General features: G+C 33.8%; 1 protein-coding gene across 2 annotated transcripts in view; it reads left to right on the top strand.

Moving 5' to 3' along the window:
• Positions 1 to 568: 568 nt before the first annotated feature.
• HCRTR2 (hypocretin receptor 2) overlaps positions 569 to 21,163 on the top strand; it is a 164,179-nt gene continuing 143,584 nt past the window's right edge. For both annotated transcript variants that reach the window (XM_031964706.1, XM_031964707.1), the window contains exon 1: positions 569 to 1,223. In XM_031964706.1, the coding sequence (XP_031820566.1) occupies positions 1,001 to 1,223 (223 nt within the window). In that variant the 5' untranslated portion in view covers positions 569 to 1,000. The remainder of the gene's footprint in view (positions 1,224 to 21,163) is intronic.

Genomic DNA, 21,163 nt, shown 5'->3' with positions numbered 1-21,163 from the left:
AGGTACTCCTTCAGATCCAATGCATTATAGTCTCTTTAGAGAGCAAAGCAAAACTGTCACCATATTTATGACCCCCTTAATGTCCTTGAAGGGCATTTGACACTCGCCTTTGCCTAAGATATATTCATCTTAAATCACTTTTCTAGCATAGAAATAATTCCACCTACCAGAAGGAAGAAAAGCAAAAATAAAACAACTAAAAAAGAACAAAACAAAACACTCAAGCTTTAGATAAGTGTTAAGTTAGGAAACTCAAGCATGTCTTATTTTTCAAATGTTTGCTTTAAGTGGCTCTTTAATCATTGAGGAAGAACCTTGGGTCACAATGTTTATGTTGTATCCAATGAATTGGATGAAACTGACCTAAAGCTAATTTTGCATGTATATGCTTGTCATGCCCACCTGCATCTAAAGACGTATGTGCGTGCAGAAACTGTATGTGAAAGAACGGGAGAATAAGGTAGGTATTAAAATTTCGAAAGAGAATTCGCCTCTGACAACTAAGATTGTCTCTGCCTTCTATATTGTTTCCCCAGCGCCCCTCCTACCCCTCCCTTCTCCACTAGGGAGGATGCTAGAGCCGGGGGAGCTGAGAACTCTGTGCTGGAATGGTCTCCTTCAGGCTGGGCTGTGCTTGCATTCTTCTCCTCTTAGTGTCACTGCTGCAGCCTTGAATACTAGTTCCCTTTCCCTCTGCTGGCTCCGTGCTCCAAAGCAAACCCGTCTGGAAAATCAACGCAGCAGAGGTAGAGGCAGAGGTAGAGGCAGAGGCAGAGGCAGAGGCAAAAGAGGGTAGCGGGAGGAGAAGTTCCCCTGGCAAAGTCTCAGAGTGGCATTGGCTCGGCAAGTTTTCACGTCATTTGCTTCCCCTCGCCTCCCTCTTCCTTCCCCTCCCTCAACCCCCCTCCCCCTCCTCAGCGAACTCGGAGCGCCCATGGAGCAGGTGGAGAAGAAGAAACCCAGCTTGCAGCGTTGAGATCTCCCGGACCCGGAGCCCGTGATGTCTGGCCCCAAACTGGAGGCTCCCCTGCCTTGTCGGAACTGGTCATCTTGTCCGGAGCTCAACAGGACTCGGGAACCTTTGGGGAATCTCTCACTCTATGACGATGAGGAATTGCTGCGCTACGTGTGGCGAGAATACTTACACCCCAAAGAATATGAATGGGTTCTGATCGCTGGCTATATCATCGTATTCATCGTGGCGCTCATTGGCAATGTCCTGGGTAAGTCCCCCTCCCGCAGCTCTCCAAAAGACGTCCCTCTGCCAGAGCCTGGGCAAAGTCTCTTAATCACACTGTGCTTCCCTGGGTAATTGACACAAAGAGGTCTGAATGTTAATGACTTTGGTCAGTGCGGGCTTTCCCCAGTTTGGTGGGAAAAAAAGTTTCCTGTATGACTAATCAGGGGGCATTGCACTGAAATGTTGCCTTTACCGTGCCTGCCAACCCAACCCGCCTTCATCCCTCACCCTTTCCATACCCATTGCCCTTTACATAGCATGAAACCTTCTGGGGACAGAAGAAGTGACTCTGTCTAAAGATTGGACCCTGTTAAATGAAGCAAATTAGGCATGTTGTTCTTATTGAAGCTGAGTACTTCTCCAGTTAGGCTGAATAACCAAAGCTGTGTGCTACTTGCAGCCCAGACCTGCCCTCTTAAGGAAAGGGCTCACCTGGGCTGCTAAAATCATAATGCGATTTCAAAGGCAGATTGCCCGTTTCTAGCTCTCAGCAGCACCTGCTCAGACAGACTAATGGGAGTGGGAAATAAGGGAATATTAGGGAGTGTCTCCTTCAAGGACTAAATAAGAGAATAGTACAGGGTTAGGAGAGGAGAAGAGGAAAAGAAAAGATATCTGTGAAAAAGTCTCACTCCTTCTGTCTTAGATTTATCTGATTTCTATTTTGAGAATTCTGGCTTTGTGGTAGTTACTGTCCAGGATACAGGAGTCAGAAAGGACAGACCCCAGTGCTTGGAAAAGGAAGCAAGGAGGGAAACATTAATTTCCTTGCTTTTTGTGTTGGTGCAGGTGGGAATGAGGGGTGGGAGACAGAGCATGTTTTTGATCTGTGGAAACCTACAATGTTCTTCTATTTAAAGAAGAAAACCTTTGAATTGTAGGTGAGATTGGGGTGGGGCTGGAAAGAAGAAAACAAATAAGATTGAAGATAAACTTGCAGGGACAGGTATATATAGTCAATGGGATGCTGTTCAAATGTTCAGGACTGTGGTGGGTGGAGAGAGGTTTAAGGAGAATGAAGTCAAAAGAAAGGGTGATTTAGATACAGGTTCCCCTGAATGGAGATAAGGAAATGTTAGAAATACACAGGGTGAACTATTGGGTCCATGGGAAGCCAGAAGTCAGGAATGACCTAAGATTGAAGAGAACAGTTAAGCTATCATCAAATTTTCAGTACTAATCTAATGCTGCTCTCTGTCTCTAAAATGAACAACCTTGAGTTGTGACATATTCATGGACAAAGATAAGTGACAGACCTGTACTCTAGAAAGAATGGCAGGCTTATTATATATTCAATATATTTATATTGAAATGCCTATAGGTATACATAGATATGCCTTTAGTATATTTCCAAGTTGAACAATTTCCCTTTTTAATGCATGCATACATACACATATGCCTGCATACCTGCATACCTATATATATACATATATATATCCATCATATGTGCACACATATGTATATATTAATTTTTAAATACAAATGTATTTATAAGCTGTATTCAGCTATGATGCTACTTGCATTCAGCTACTTGCAGTGCTGATGGAGATGGGCATTGTCATAGTTCTGACTATATATAACTGAATGATGTTTGCCCTGATTCCCATCTTCCTTTCATTCATTTTCAGAATTACAAAGATTCAAGTGTAGTCCCATTTGATCACTGAATGATGATAACACATCATAAAAGTAAAGAGTTTATGAAGGTCTCCATTCTCTCTTGGGCTCTACAATCTCCCTGATGTGGTAATGAGTTCTTAGGATTCCCCTATACCCATGTGCAGCTACTGTCAATGAATGGCCTTCATTGAATATCTGGGTTATTTCCTTACTAATGAAATTTAACCATTGAGGAATATGAATGATCTGCATTGAGAATTTACTATTTTGAGGACACAAGTAAGGATGAAAAGGTATTGAGCTATTACTTAGCCAACTCCTTCCCTTGTTTTTTATGTTTTTAATATTTATATGGAAATTGATATTCTACTCCAGTTCTTCCCTTCTCCATCCTCCTCTCTGAGTCCCCTCAAAGCTGGGGATGGGAAGGGGAGAGGACAGGGGAATGAATATTTGTAAGCTTGGGAAAGTTTTGATTTTAAGATGTAGGAAATGCATACTACAGTAATACTGCCTGTTGGCAATATCTTGAGGAAATAGAGAGCACTGTCCACAAACCTAAGTGCTGAAAAGATGAGATCAACTAGGTACAGTAAAAGGGAGAAAAGGAAAAAAGGAAGGAAGGAAAAGAAAGAAGGAAGAAAGGAAAGAGGGTGGGAGGAAGAAAAAAAAGAAAAAAATACTTAGAATTATTTCATTCTCAGAATTTCTGAAGTTATTTCCTCTTGACTTCAAAATACAGAAATCCTTTCTAGCTGAGTTAAAAACCTCTTTTTTACTTGACTATTCTCTGAAAGTTGATGGGGTTTAGGTTTGACATTTAAACAAATGAGCAGTGTCATTACTCACCAGCAACTTCCTGCTCTTTGATGTCACTGTCAAATTTGCAAAATGGATTAGATAGAGCATTGCCTCTTTTTTGCCTCTAGTGTAAGTAATTTTATGCAGAGAGTGACAAGACAAGAAAGCACATCATTCAAACAATATAAAGAGACAACATTAGATATGAAGGTGAAATATCACAGTATAGTAGGAAGATTTAATCAACCTCTTTTCAGGTTCCATTCACTGTTTCTTTTTCAAATAAATGGGTAGTGTATAAATTTTAGCCTTGTTGAATTCACTAATTTAATGTTATGTTCTAAAAAAAAATTTCCTTCATAACATTCTACTAGGAAAGCAGTGTATCAGGACCTAGCCTTTGCATATTAGTGAAGCAGATGAATTCTGTCATCGACCTCTTCATTTCCCAGAGGCTCCCAATCTCTGCTTCTCAGAAGCTCAGTGCTTTATTATTTCTCTTCCTTCTCTACTATCTGTTATAACCAACTTTTGTCAAGAGAGGGAGGATCAGATCAATCCATTCTCATGAAGGTGTAAATGACTATTAAGACTAGATGTGTTATCTTTCTCAGGCTGGGGGAGGAGAGGGAGAGGAGGGCTGGGAGGGAAAGAGGAGTGAAGAGGGGAGGGGAAGAGCACCTCTAACCATGGAGTTTCACCCACTACAGAGCTGGCCATAGGGAGAGATAAATAGATAAGTTGGTCTTTTTTTCAGTAAAGAATCTTATGAGTACCCTCCAATTTCTCAAAATAAATTACCACCTCCTTACCAACTCAGAAGTCAATCGTTGAGTGAAACCACAGAAGTAGAGTCATTCCTTTATTCATTCAACAAACACTAGTTAAACAATTACCACACTCACAAATACTTTTGAGTACTGTGGAGGACACAAAATGCCAGATATAGTTTTTATCAAGGTGGCATAATAGAAAGAGCTTAGATTCAAGAAGGTCTGGGTCTGAATACCCCTCTCTGACACTGATTAGTTTTATGTCTACAGGAAAGTTGATTCATATTCCTTAGCCTTAGTTTCTTCTTCTGTAAAATGTAGATAACAGTGATGTTCAATTGAGATAATACATGTAAAATACTTTGAAACCTTAAAAGACTAAATGTCAGCTCTTAATGTTATTTCTCCTCAAACTAAAGATAAGGAGCATCAAGAAACCTGGGTTCTAGTGTTCCCTCAGTGTGTGACCTTGAAAAATAATGTCATTCTTACTAGAGATTTAAAATTTCATTTGTATATATTCTCCTAGCATTAAATTACAGATTCTGAATGCCTTATAAATGACCTTCATGAGTCAATCAAGAAATAAATCACTAAATAAGCATTGAAAAAGCCTTTACTATATTGCTGGTACTAAGAATCCAAAGACACAAATGAAGCAATCCCTGCCCAAAGGAGTGTGCATTTTACTGAGGAAAAGCAGCCCATACTTAGGTAATTATACATACATGAAAAAATCTATATACACATATATGAACATATATATATGTGTGTGTGCATATATATGAAATTAATTCAATTAAATTTTTATGGAAGAGAATCTTTATAACTGGAAGATATAAAAAAAAACTTCATATAAAATGTTTGGGCTGTGTTGTTAAGGAAACAATGGATTCTAAGAAGTAGGGATGAAGTACTATTTCAATATAAATGAAAGGAATATCAGTAGAAAGATATAAAAGCAAGAGATGAAGTGACATATATGATAGGAGGCATAATAGCAAAAGTGACAGATTAGCTCGACTGTACAGAACCATCTGGTTCCAAATCTTTTGATGATGATTATGTTGTTGGTGGCAGTAGTAATGGTGATGATGATGATAATGATGATGATGATGATGATGATGATGATGATGGATTAAATTTATGTAGGCTTTATCATTCTTAAATAGTTTTCCTCAATACAACCTTGTGTGAATAGTAGGGGAAATATTAATTTCTTTTTTTTAGAGATTAGGAAACTGAGTTTAGAGGAATTAAGTTCCGTGTTCAAGGTCAAATAACTAACCAATTACAGAACAGAAAATGACTAGATGTTTTCTGTTTCCAAGTACTAGGTTTCTCTATATATAATATCAAGACAATATTTTGGGATCCTTAGAGTTTGAGCTACAATGAAACTTAGATATCAGGTAGCTTTTACTTTCCCCTGTCTTAAAAGGAGAGAAATAAAAAGAAATAGAAATGTAAAATTAGCTTAAGCTATTCATAGACTCAATGCATAATGCAGACATTTAAGAATCTTGTATTATATCAATCTCTGTATTATATGAAGAGTAAAAAACGTTGCATATCTTAAAAACTGTTTGTGTTAATACCATGTATACAATTCTTTTGTTTATTAATTTTATTAAAGTTTGCTAACCAAGTATTTTGTGATGGTGTTTCCAGGCATTCCTTTCAATATGTTTTCCTGTGATTTTTGTTTCATTATCATTATACAATGTCTTTGAATTACTATACTGTCTAGAATGTTTTCATAATGTGATATATTAAATGCATATATTATGCACATATAATATCTTTTCTATATATTTTCTTTCCATGAATACTTTTGTATCTCAACCTGTTCAACTATAATCAGATTCCAAGATGCAAATACTGGTTGGTTGGGTTTTTTTTTCCCAGAAGCCAATGACAGGAGTATGGGTCATTCATTCATGAATCCTTATTCATTCACTGATTCATTCATTTCATATCATAGGATCATATGACTTAGAGAAAAAAAAGTATTTGGTGCAACTCTCATTTTATAGATGAGGGAACTGGATTGCATAGGTGTAAAATAACTTGTTCAAAGTCACTTAGGTAGCAATTAGCATCCATCCATTCAGCAAATAATATTGAAAAGTTGTTAGGAAGCTAAAACTGTAAAAGGTACTCATGGGAAAGTCATCATACTCTAGTTTCTTATCCAAAATGCTGGGAAGTCAGTAATGCACATAAATATTAATTTACCTTACAAGGGCAAAGTATATATAATTTTAAAATGCAATTGTAAATAACTATCATGAAAAGTGAACAGATTATAAATCCTTTGAGTTAAAAGGAAGGAAGATAACTGTGGAAAGGAGCAATCAGAGAGTCTTTCATGGAAGAGGTGGAACTTGATTATAGTGTATATGCATGTATATATGTGTATATATGTATATGATTATATACACATATGTGCATATGTACATATAATCTATATACATTATATTATATAATATACATATTAGTTTATTATATACACGTGCATGTAAATATGAATATATTTATTGTTGTTTAGTAGTTTCAGTTGTAGTCAACACTTTGTAACCCTACTTGTGATCCTATTTGCAATTTTCTTGACAAAAATACCAAAGTGGTTTACCATTTCCTTCTCTAGGTCATTTTATAGATGAGGAACTGAAGCAAACAAGGTTAAGAGACTTGCCCAATGTCACATAGCTAGAAACTGTGAGGCCATATTTGAACTCAGAAAGATGAGTACTCTGACTTTAGGCCCAGGCATTCTATATACTGCACCACCCTTTTGCCACACACAGTGTGTGTGTGTGTGTGTGTGTATGTGTGTGCGCGTGTGTGTGTGTAGAGACAGATAGAAAGAGACACACATACATAGAGGAAGTTTTATGTAAGCTTTTGGTTAAGCAAACAGGGAGGGAATAAGTGCTACATTTGGAGTGTCATGTACACAAAAACTTGTGTTTTGTGAATATGAATTACTTTTTTCCTGTGAATAGGGCAGTCTGGGTGGAGCAGAGGGCTAGTGGATGAGATTTGAACTATAAATTGTAATAAGATATATAGGGCTTGAATGTCAAGTTAAGTAATAGTTTGAACTTTATTTTATAATCAATATAAAGCCATTTCATTTTTAGGAGGGGAATAAAATGATGAAAGATAAATTTTTAAAAATTAGTTTAGTGATTGTATTCATAATTGATTAGAATGGAAAGGGGAGGAGCTTGGAAACAGAGAGATCATTGAACTAGAGAATTTCAAAAGTAAACTCATCTAATTAACTCCCAAACTAAAGCTCAAATTGCCCAGTATAATAAAAAATAGTCATATACATTTTTCTTGAAAACCTGATGTACCTCTTTTCCTCCCAACATAACAATTGTAATTTTGGAGAACTGTATTTATCAGCAATCACTTTATTAAACCCAGTTGTACTTTCTCTTACAACTTCTACAATATTCCCTATTGTTTTCTATGATATTACATAGAATAAACATAATGGTAATAATCCTACACAACAATTCTTCCACTATTTTAGGACAGAGTTTGCTACAATTTTCTCATTTAGCTAAAAGGAGTGTACTTTTAATCAATTCATGATAAATCAATCAATTTAGAGCTGAACTTTTCAAATCATCTAGCCCAATTCCTTCTTTTAAGGTGAGAAAACTGAACCTTTAAAGAAGTTCAGTGATTCACCTAAGTCCCTATCACTAAGAAGTGGAAAAAGGGCATTCAATCTTAATACAGTTTTTTCTCCACTAGAACAGATTGATTTTGCTTATGATCTTTGTTGCTCTCTTCAGTAGGTATACATTCCAGTTTGTCTGTATTCCTTCTAAAGGCTTGTGTTCAGAAGTGAAATTCTAATACAAGATAATACGTACCTATCACCTTCCTCAATCTAGATATAATATATGAATATTAAGACAGTCTTAAGATTGTTCCTGCTAAATCAAAGAGATTAATGTCCTGATTGGCTACCAGATGATAGATTTTTAATCTATACCAACTGTTGAAGACTATCTATTAAGTGACAACATAGTTGCAATCTGTGTCAGTAGAGGGGGTATATATATCAACATAATAACAGATTTTTGAAATATTGAAACGTAATATTATATTTTTTGCATTGATGACTCATCTTGAACTAGCCCTCTCCATTTCAGCTTTTAAAACTCTATATGGGATTTGTAACTGAAAGTGAGGGTCTCAAAATTATGATTTATTATCAGTAGATGTTTGATTTGAAGAATTATTTATATATCTATAAACTTGGAGTCACACAAATTTTTTCTGGTGAAAAAGGTTCATAAGTGCAAAAATTAAAAAATCCTGCTCTACATCATCCACCCCTGCCCCAGTTGTGGGCATTGAATTGAATGAACCTGTGTTTAACTTTTCTGTTTGTATAATTAATTTTTGAATCTAAATAAAAAGTTTTACATTAAGTAAATTTAAATTGCATCTATTTATTTTTTCCTACAACAAAATATCTTCATTGTTTGGTAATTCAGTATGTTTTCTAGTTTTGTCACTACAAATTTTGATGAGTATGCCAGAGTGCTTTCTTCCAAATCATCAATGAAAAATATAGCTTAAAGACAGAGCCTTGAGACACTCACTAAAGACTTATTCAAATTGAAATCTTTGGATCCAGTCTTGTATTTAATGCTGAATTCATCTAATTCTGTTATGCACATTAAATATTTATTTTAAAAAATAAAGATTCAATACATTCATGTCATTTTTCTGGTCTACCTGTATAAAAAATTAGATTAATCTAGCATGTAGTAAGTTAATAAATCCATACTGGTTTTTCTGAATCTAAGTGTAAAACTTGTACCTTTGAATTTATCAAATTTCATCTGATGAGATCCAATCTTATGCACTAATTTGTCATAATCTTTTAAAAACTTTCCTCAATCACCAAAGTTGTTAGCTATCCCACAGATTTTGTGGTTTTACATTTGATAAATATGCCATTTGCATTTAACTAAATTAATTAATAAATTAATAAAAGCATTTGATTAAAGTATTCTCATTGATGAGCATTTTTAACAGCCTGGGGTCAAAGATAGTCCCTGGAACATTCTGCTAGACCCATACTAGGTTGACATTGAACCATTAAGGAATATATATTGGATATGGTTCTTCAACCAGTATTAACCTGCATTACTATGTAGAGCATGATTCCATCTTGTCCATAAAAGCAGAATAATATAATTTGTGAAATTTTTAGACCAAATGCATGATTTCATTGGTTTTATCAATTTATCTAAAATATGACTTACAGTTGCTCAGCAATCACATAGGTCAATTATTTCAATCCAAAGATATATGTATATATGTATATATAGATAAAGAAATAAATTTTTTTTCTAGATCAAATTACTTCAATAAGAACAACTAGGCTTAGTACAGCACCTAGAACACAGCAGGTACTTAATAAATGGATATTGATTGAGTGGTTTTTACTATCTGCTTATTTATCTTGTTCAACTGTTCTTTTCCCTGTGATTTCAAGGGCAAAAGCTAATCTCCATTTTAGAGAAAATAGATTCAAAAGAAAATAGAATGACTTTGTCTTTTCTTTGTTGTCAGTTATTTCTCATCACACCAAGCAGTGAACTTGTGCTGTCTTTAATCCTCCTTTTTTCCCAATAAAACTCAAAAGGGAAAAAAGAGCAACTTTATTTTATTATCCTTAGTTTTCTTATCCAGCTTCAGCCCATTTCAAGCTTCAGATATACTGGTATTACTTTTGGTAAGATAGTAACATTATCTTGTATTTATCCTCTATCTCTTCCTATTTCCACCTTCTGCACTTTTTTTTTTATCTAAGTAATTTGGTGAGTTCCCTCCACTAGGGCTCTCTCTTTAGACCTCTTTCTGTTTTGTTTTGTTTTTTTTCCCTCCTCATTAGTATGGTTTACTTTTGTGTCATCATATTTTCATTCTTGAGAGTTCTCTTAGTTGTGATAATTTTCCCTGTGAGATTTTATACTTTGAAGAATCTTACTATCTTGAATCTGATTTTCCAAAATCTAGGATGTTTTTTAGACTGTATCTTGCCTTTCAGCTCTTCTATCACAAGCTGCAGGAAGGGGTGAGCACTTTCCCCTCAAGACTTCCACTTACCCCAGTATATCAACCACTTCTTCCTTAGTAGTGATAATCACATCCAGAGTAGAATTTCTATTCATTGGTCCTTCCATCTATAAAAGGATAAATTTTTCAATAAAAGAATTCAGAAAGATATTTTGCTTTGAGTAGAGCATCCTCCATTGGCTTTGTGGAAAATTGATTTTTTCTATCATTACAGTATCATATTCTGTATGAGGCTTATGACCTCTGGCCAAGTAGTCTGTAATATATCCTGATGACAAAATAACTTCTATTTCCCACCCCACTCAGTTTTACTCAAATGTTCTTTTCCGTGTTTTCCCTCTGCTGTTAATGATGGTAACACACTAATTGTAATATAGCATACTATCCACCTGAGGTTTTTATGTATCATGCTCTGGATGAATAAGGCATATTTTTAGAGCTATATTCTAGTTCTTGATTCATCCCAACAAGTTTCAATGAGACGTGATAATTTCTGAATTTTCTTTCTGAGTTTCTACATATCTGAATTGATATCCTTCTTCTGTCAGTGTGATTACTTTTTTCTTTCCCCATGTATTCAGCTTTAAACACTTTGATAAGAGTTAAATTTGATGGGCAGATATATTCTTAGCAGTTTGGGAAGGAGTCCTGGTCAGGAGTCTTCCTGTCCTATATTTTAACCTTGATTTCAGAAATCCAAGACATAATTTTAGCCACAAATTTCTTATACAGATGTTTTATTTGTCTTTTTTTTTTTTTTCACTTCCATATCCCTTTCCTTTAAGAAGCAGCAGTGAGGAAACAATTTGTGCCCCTCTGGTCTTTGGTTTCTTTCCTGAAGCTATGTAATCTTTGCCAATACTTTCTAGATAGTTTCTGGCAGTAGTGCCTATATGAATCACCAGGATTAGTCATCTGGTAAGTCCTTTTGAGGTTCTCGACCATATCTTGGATACATGCTCTAGGAAGGCAAAAAAGCATTTTTATAGATGTTATTAGGCTGACCAAAAGTTTCCTTGGTAGCACTATTCAAGGATTCATTAGCCACTATTACTATCTTCTTCTGATGAGATCTCTTTACCTACATTCTTGAATCCTTCTCTTAAGCCTTTAGTTCTTAATTCTGTAACTTCTGCAAGCTTTTTTTTTTTTAAAAAAGAAACTAGGAAAAAAAATCTTGAGATGGAGTTTTGGGTTTTTTCCCTTCATATGCTCCTAAATTTCTTTCCACTGCCCCTCTCCCATTTTTTTCTTTTCCAAGTTTAATATCTGGATTTCTTCACAAGTCCAATTCCCCATAAAAAACTTCCTTTTCTGTCTTATTGGATTCAAGTAATTTTCTCTTCTCAAGCTTCTCTTCATATAATGTTCTTTCAAAGAAGCTGTAAGTGCAAGGCCTCATCAAGTCCTAACTCCTGTGCTTCTACTTTTCATCTCTTGAAGGACAAATAGATACTTCTGCAGAGCACCTAGCTTCCTCTAATGGAAGACTAAAATTGGTTTTCTGACCAAAATTTCTATTGTCTCTTTTCTTCTCTTCTCCCTTTGTGTGCTATTCTTTTACTCTTCATCTCTGACAGGGTTGTTTTTACCTCTTGCACTTCAGATCTTTAATTTTTCTCCTCAATGAACCTTGCTTCCATTGTTTAAAGGAAGGCTTCATTGTCTCTGACAACTGTTGTTCACACAGTAACTCCTCCACTCAGTGACCCTCTCTTTTCAAAGGCATATTAACCTGAAGGTGGAACATAAACAGTAATTAGCTATAGAATAAAGTTAACCATCAAATACTCAGTAGACAGGAAAGAACATTGAACTTGAACTGTTAATATTATATTCAAAGAATCTGTGTTTGAATCCTAGTTCAATTTTTAAATCTATTATTTTGTGGAGTCACGGCAAGTTTTCAGGCATGCTTTTGAAAGCACTATAAGTGTTTATAATTAACTTCCTAAACACTTTAATTTCTTAACATTTTATCATATCTTTATACCTTGATACCATATTTAATATTTAATATATTTTATTTAAATCAGTAAATCAATAAGTATTTATAAGTGTTTAATAGGTGCAAGACATCAATTAAGCCCTAGAAGTATAAAAAAAATCAAATGGTAATTTCCCTTTAGGAGCTTATATTCTAAATGTAGAAGATAAAATGACTTAAAAACTTTGTAACTACATTTTTTTATTTCTTAAGCATTAAAGAGCCTCATTTCCTCATCTTTTCTAACATCTTTTGACTTGCTAACCTGAGACTTCTTGATCCTTCTCTTATGTCCTTAGATCTTAATTCTATTTTTCTGCAAGTTCTTTTCAAAGATGCTAGAAGTAAATCTAAACATGGAGTCTTTTTTGCCTTCATATATAAATGATTTTTCCAAAATTTTCCTCCTCAAATTTCATGTTTTGTTAGCTTCATGAGTCTTATTTTTCTAAATAAACTCCCTAATTCCCTTTTCTTCTTATTTGTTTCAATTCAATCTCTTTTCTCAATTTTCTTTTCCTACAATTTTCTGTCAGAGAAATTCATTGTATAGAGACCCATAAAGAATACTTGCATTAAGGCCAGAAGTGGTACTTTATAAATCTAATACCACCATCAATAAATAACTGATTATACAATGTCCTCATATGTCCCTTGGCTTTCTATTGTTTTTGCCTTATGTATATTATGACAGGTAATGTTACACTGTGATCATGGGAACGTTCCTGAGTTCTTCTTCATCATTAAATTTATTCATTTCTTCTATCCTACACCCTCATGCCTTTAATGTCTTAATCATAAAACAATATGTTTATTATAAAAAAAGACTGAAGTCTTACATTGGGGTTCCATAAAACTATTTACATAGTAGAAATAGAGGAGGTATTATTAGATAATTTATCCTTTGAAAATAATGTGTGAATTTTCCTTGGTTTTGACTCTCAATATGAGTCAAGAGTGAGATATAAGTATTCAACATGACAAGAGTATCTCAGGATGCGTGAACAAAAGTATTTTTTTTCACAAAAATACTCATATTTTCTTGACTGAAAATTACAATTAAAAAGTAAGTATTTAGGAATTGAGTTTCACTTTGATCAGAGTGAAGTGCTGGCAAAGAAGCATGTACGTATTTAGATATTATTTAGTTCTTGCATTCACAGAACTTCGTATCAATTAGATGAAAAAAAGGCAAAAATACAAAGAGTTAAATGAGATATTCCAATGCTAAAAATAATATGATATGCCATTGGTGAAAAATGATATTAATGATATCAATAATTTTTATGGCATTTTAAGTTTTATATATTTTATCTCATCTTATACTCTAAACAACCTTGGGAGTTAGACATTCTTATCACCATTTTATAAATGAAGAAACAAAGGCAGGCAGCTAGAAAGTGACTTGATCAGTACCATATAGTGGATAAAAGATGTAGAATTTTAAATTGGATCTTTTTGACTTTAGATTCAGTGCTTTAAATGCTATGCAACCTATATTTGATAAATGGCCAAAGAATAACTATAGGCAGTATTCAGATGAAGAAATTAAAGACATTTCTAGTCATATGAAAAAATGCTTTTATTTACAGGATATATGCATGGGTAACTTTACAGCATTAACAATTGTCAAACCTCTATGAACAAAAGTATTGAAAAAAAGAAAGCAATTGTCTTATTATAGTCAGCTTTGGATAGACCACATTTGACAGATTTCATTCAATTCATGGTGTAACATTTGGGGGCAAGAAGACATTGGCAAATGGGATAGCAACTGGAGAAATTAGGTAAAGATAGTCTGTAGCCTTTAGATAATTCCATATGAATGAATGAATATTGCTTGAAAGAATTGTCAATGACATAGTTTGAAAAAAGACATAGTAATAGTATTTAAGCATGTCGAGTTTCACCTGTTATGTTTTAACAGCTAAAATGTACATATTTGAAGTGACATGTTTATTATATGAATACTAGTTTAGTTAGCTTTCAGAAAGGCTCATCAGCAGAATGTGGCCTCCTGGATGAAGGTATTTCTTGATCATATTTTTTCTACTTACATGTAAATATGATTTTGAACAATTGTCTTTGTAAGATTTTGAGTTCTACATTTTTTTCTTCCCCCCTTTATTCTTTCCCCCTGCCCCAAGACAGCAAGCAATCTGACATAGGTGATACTTGTACAATCATTTTAACATATTTCCATATGTCATGTTGGAAAGAAAAATCAGAACAAAAGGGGAAAACCACAAGAAAGAAAAAACAAAACAAAACAAATTTTTATTGGTGAAAATAGTTAATTCTGATCTGTATTTAATCTTCATAGTTTTTTGTTTGGATGCAGAAAACATTTTCTATCCAAAATCTATTGGAATTGTCTTGAATCATTGTATTGCTGAGAAGGGTTTACTATTGCTATGTACAGTGCTTTCCTAGGTCTGCTCACTTCCCTCAGCATCAGTTCATGTAAATCTTTTCAGACTTTTCTAAAATCAACCTGTTCATGATTTCTTATAGAACAAAAGTATTCCATTGCATTCATATAAAACAATTTATTCAGTCATCCCCCAATTGATGGGGATTCACTCAATTTCCAAATCCAATTTGCCACCATAAAAAGAGCTACTACAAACATTTTTGCACATATGGTTACTTTTCCCTTTTATATGATTTCTTTGAGATAAAGACCCAGTAGTGACACTGCTAGATCAAAGGCTTTGGATAGTTTTATAGTTCTTGGGTGTGGTTCTAAATTGCTCTCCATAATGGTTGGATTAGTTCACAACTCCACTAACAATGCATGAGTGTCCCAGTTTTCTCACATCTCTTCCAATATATACCATCATCTTTAGCTGTAATTTGATAGATGTAATGTGGTATCTCAGAATTGTTCTACTTTGCATAGTGATTTAGAGCATTTTTTCATATGACTAGAAATGTCTTTAATTTCTTCATCTGAATACTGCCTATAGTTATTCTTTGGCCATTTATCAAATATAGGTTGCATAGCATTTAAAGCACTGAATCTAAAGTCAAAAAGATCTAATTTAAAATTCTACATCTTTTACCCACTATATGGTACTGATCAAGTCACTTTCTAGCTGCCTGCCTTTGTTTCTTCATTTATAAAATGGTGATAAGAATGTCTAACTCCCAAGGTTGTTTAGAGTATAAGATGAGATAAAATATATAAAACTTAAAATGCCATAAAAATTATTGATATCATTAATATCATTTTTCACCAATGGCAGATCATATTATTTTTAGCATTGGAATATCTCATTTAACTCTTTGTATTTTTGCCTTTTTTTCATCTAATTGATACGAAGTTCTGTGAATGCAAGAACTAAATAATATCTAAATATGTACATACTTCTTTGCCAGCACTTCACTCTGATCAAAGTGAAACTCAATTCCTAAATACTTACTTTTTAATTGTAATTTTCAGTCAAGAATTGAAAAGTGTAGACTAAATTCTTACAACCAAGGAATGAACTCATTTATAAAGCAATCAAAGTCTAATCTGAGTTAGGATTTTTAAAGGCATTTGCAAGATGAAGTAAGTGTTTCCAAACACATTCTAGTCTCTTAAAGGAATGAGTGCTATACGGCTCTATACATGAGTATAATGTTATTGGAAATACTGTCTTTATCTACAGTTTATAACTGGCATACTATATAGATATGACTCTAAAACTAGCACTTCCTTAGTTTAGATTCAGTGTTGGAATGAAATAGACTACTCATATATCACTGAACCTTTAAGACAGGAAGCTTATATTGGCCTAATACAACAAGTTATGCAACAAGAATGTAATGACACTTGGCTTCTCAAAATATTCCACCCATTTCTGTCTTGAAATGTGTCTTCTCAGTATCTTATCAGTTATAGTGACTTGCATGGTATTGGTTACCAAACAGATCTTAGAGCCACAGAACACACATAACTTGGCCTATATATGGACCTAAACCAGGGATCTCTGTATGAGAATCTGGGGCTGATCAGGTTAATGGATTTATGATGTGAAGTTTCACTGGGCAAGCCACTAGGGAAAATATAGCCAAAGGAAATTGTAGGTTCATTGTGTGGTAGGAAGAAAGATGTCAAAATAAGGAAAAGTGTGTCAGAAAAACATTGTCCTTAAACATGATAGCAAGATACTAATGATTTTCTAAAGGACCCTCCACCGTTTAAATAATTAGATAGAATTAAGTTAGGAAAAAGAAGGAAAGGGTAAAAAATGTGAATAAATGTGAAAGACAGATGTTCTAAGCCTTTTTTTTCTCCTTCAGAGAGACTAAGTCTCAAAGCCCCATAATCAGATCCATGTGATGGATGATATCATGTCTTTAAAGTTAACAAAGTTAACTGTAAATAGGTTACAGTATATTTTAGATACAATATATGTATGCAGAACCAAACAGTTCTCTTATTGCACAGTAAATTTATTGTCTCTTATATGTCAAATTTTCTATGGAATTCAAATTTGCAACAAAATTCTGAAAATCTGATTGTTCATTGAATGTCCTTTTTTTCATGCAGTATTACACTGAATTTTGTTAAATATACTATTTTGAGCTCCAACCCTAGTTCTTTTGATTGTTAATGTGTAGTATTGCAGGACTTTTATTGTAATCACTAATGGGTCTTGTGTAATTCTAATTGTATCTCCAGCATATTTGAATTGTTTTGTAGTTGTTGTTGCTTGTAAATTTTTTTCTTTTATCTGGGATTTTGGAAATTAACTTTGACACTCATGTATGTTTTTCTTGCAGGATCTCTTTTAGTTGGTTATCATTGGATTTTCCCCCCCCCCCTTTTTTCCCTTCCTCTCCTGTTTTATCTTTAGGACAATTTTCTTTAATTATTTCTTGTATAATTGTATCAAAGCTCCTTTTCTGATCATAGCTTTCAGTAGTCCAATTATTTGTATATTTTCTCTTCTCACTATGTTCTCCAGATCTATTGTTTTTCTTATGAGATGTTTCAAATTCTCTTATTTTTCTTCTGCCTTCTACCTTCCCTGTCTTCCCCTTGCCCAATTCTAATTTTCAAAGAGTCACTTTCTTTCTTAAGAATTCAGATCTCATTTTGTAGTTGGTTGACTTTCTGTTCATAAAATTCAAGTTTTTGGTTGGATTATTCTTATTTTATTTTAGATTTTCTTTTTTCTCTCATTTGATTTTTAAAGTCTTTTTTATTTCTTCTATGAAATTTTTCTGCATAAATAGCCATTTTACATTACTCTTTGAAGTAGGAAAATCTTTTTTTTTTTTTTTTTTGTCCCTTCAGTATCTTTCTCTGAAGAATCTTGGTCTTCCCTATTTTTATAGTAATTTTCTATAGTTGGAATCTTTCTCCTTTGCCTGTTCAATTTTTAAAAAATAAGAACTTGTTAGTATAATCATCTCTAGTCTTGGGGTACAGAGGATGTCAACTCTTCTTCAGGTCTTCCTTTAGTTCTTCCTTGTAACTTGGAATCTAAAACCAAGAACTCTGTCCTCCTATAAGTGCCCACAGCTAGCAACTTTCCTGCCCCCGTGCTTCTATATTAACTGGGCCTGTGTTGGTTCCTTCTTGCCTAGGGCTATATCTCAGCAGCATAGCTGGACCTGTCAATCCTCACTAAAAGAGGTTCCCTCAATCTTTCCCGACTCAGTCCCTGGATTCCCCATATTGTCCAGGAAGTTAATGTTCCTGTGGTTAGACTGATACTTCCTTATGAACCCAGCTAGCCCCAGCCTCACCACTTTCTATTTCAAGGGAGCTAGCCTGGAGGTGTTTATACTTCAAATTGGCCAAAGCTCCATCCTGGAGTCTTTCTGAGGATCTTTTTCAATTGTCCAATGAAGACCACTGTTCTGCTCCAAGTTTTATTTATTTTTCATCAGTCTACATCTGCCCTGAGATGCAATTTTGTTTTGCTTATGGGAGAAATATGGGGAGCTTGGGTATATCTGACCTACTCTGCCATCTTCACAGAATCTTCTCCCAGCAATTGTCATTTTGGCCAGAAACTCTGAGAGTTTTCACCTCCCAGATGGATTCCTTTTTAAAAATGTATTCATCCTTTTATTTGCTGTTTTTGACTAGGTAAGAAAGGCCATTTTTGCCTCATTTCTTTCTTATCTGGTCTTAATCACTGAATACGTAGTTGACTCAGTCAAACTGAGACCTTTTAAAACTTAAAAAGGATATGGTCTCCCTTTGCATCTGGGATCATTCTCATTTATATAATGTGTGTGTATGTATATATGTAATACATGTTATATTTATCATATAATTATATTATATATGTAGTTATAATTTACATACATATAAATTGTAATTACATATATATATAGTCACTGGACCCAGATAGATCTCTGGGAGAAAGTCAAGCTGGTTATCTTGCACAGCCTTCTGCCATTAAAATCTAATTCACTTGCTTGTCATGGCATCACCTCATTGATAACATGGTAATCTTTGAGAATGAAGAGCAAACAACCACCAAGAAAATTAATGGATCTTTCTTCCAAGTAAATATACACTTACCATGATTACATAGCAACAATTTAACCTTTCCTTGAAATCAGAAAGGAAGATACTCTCCTTTATTAACCCAATCATTTTCTATGAAGGAGTTCCCTGAATCATCCCAAAGAAAGGGGAATTTGTCAATTTAGAGGAACCTAGCCTACTTCTCCAGACTTTAGGAAATCTTCTAAGAATGTAAGAACCTTGAGTCTGAGGAATGACTGAAAAGAATCTCAAAAACCATAAGCAAAATATGATAATTCTTCCTGGAATTTATATCCAAGGAACCATTGGACATATTTCCCTTTTTCCAGATTAATATTGATGAAAATTAGGAAATCAGATGTAAAAGAAAATTTAAAAGTGAAAATAATAAGACTTGTTTGGAAATGATTTTGAAATACTGGTGAAATATCCAGGGAGGTTAATTCTTAAGATCACTCAATCAAATATGGCAATATGTTTTCCAGAACTTCAATTGTACATTTAATTGGGTTTTTTTTTTTTTTTTGGTTTATTTCTTTGTTTGTTTTTGTTTCTTCAATGGTTAGGGAGGAATAGGAAGAGGAGAAAGAGAATTTAGAATTCAAAATTTTTTAAAATGATTTTTAAAATTCCATACCTGGGAAATCTTTAATTAAATAAAAATATATTTTTTAAGAAGATCATTTAGCCAGGAAGTATCAAAATGGGATTTCAACTTGGGTTTCTTGATTAAACAGCCAGAGTTACTTTCTATTGTATTATATTCTCCATTAGTTAACTGGCCATGTCCTTAATTTTACAGGTTTCTGTGGGAAACCTGATCTGTTCCAGGATGAAAAATACTCTATTTATAATAACATATTAGAAAATTTTCTGAATACCTTGCTTAGAAAAATTTAACTCTTCATTTCACTTTCACTTCTAAATTACAATAAAAATTTGAATCACTAACTCCCAAAACTGGTTAGATTTTGGAAGGGAATTATACCAATATAGTTTAGGATTTCAGGAAGAAAAAACAATTTTTCAGTCATTAATTTAACTATGATGTTTATTAATGATATTATGTGATTTAATTACCAACCACACACACACACACACACACACACACACACACACAAGATTGGTGGATATACACATAGTTCCCAATTTTATGTTCCTGAGAAATGAGGCCTGTGGTCATATTTTTCCTATATTGATACACTTGTAAAAGGTTCCCTAAGTGCTAACACAGCAACTTCTGTAAACACCATATAGCCACTTCTATCCAGCCTGCTGCTCTGACTAGAGTTTATTTCATGAGTTGTCTAGGATTTTAATTTAATTCAAATTGGCAAAAGATGGTGGTTAGAAAATACACTCTTTTTATACTTGGGAAAATTTTTTAAAAAGCTGAAATCTTTTACAAATGTACCAATTAAGGATAAAGCTGACCTAAGGCACTGTAGAATGAACCAATCTTGAGTAAGCTTGATAAGGATAAACAGAAGGGTTAATAGAATTGTTTTGTTGCCCAGGGTTTGTATTTATGGAATCATCTGTCAGTCTGGCTCTTCCTCTCTATGTTATACTCCCCCTCCCAACTTTCTCTGGGGGAAGAAGCTTATTCTGACAGGTGTACCTTATAACTTTAAGTAATCTTCCATTGAATTCCTTTCTCTGGATTGGGAAACAAACCATCTAAAATAATTGCATGTATTTCTCAAAGATCTTTAGAAAAGAATATTCTTATGGTCCTTCTGTGTGACTTCTTAGAGTACTTAACAAAATTTAACAATAATTGCTCTGTAATTTAAGATGTTTCCTCTGCTTTTTTTGGATTGCTTTTCAAGAACAGGTCGTTGGTATCATTTGTCTATCAAACTTTTAGGTATTGGATACAAAAAGATTATATATTTTAGTTTGACTATATTATATAGGACATTTTACCCCTTCACTTTATAAATGAGGAAACGAGGTCCCAAAAAGTAGAGTGACTCACTTAGAGTCTCACAGGTTCTATCAGAAGAGGGATATCAATCTAAATCCTCTAATTCTAGCACTATTTTCTTTGAGTTATATTATATTATATTATATATATATATATATATATATATATATTCACCAATGCCATTAGACTTTTC

This window comes from Sarcophilus harrisii, chromosome 4 (assembly GCF_902635505.1).
Source record: "Sarcophilus harrisii chromosome 4, mSarHar1.11, whole genome shotgun sequence".
In the NCBI taxonomy this organism is placed as follows: Eukaryota; Metazoa; Chordata; class Mammalia; order Dasyuromorphia; family Dasyuridae; genus Sarcophilus; species Sarcophilus harrisii.
Note: the sequence above shows the minus strand (reverse complement) of the source record. Positions and strands in the feature narration are given on the sequence as shown.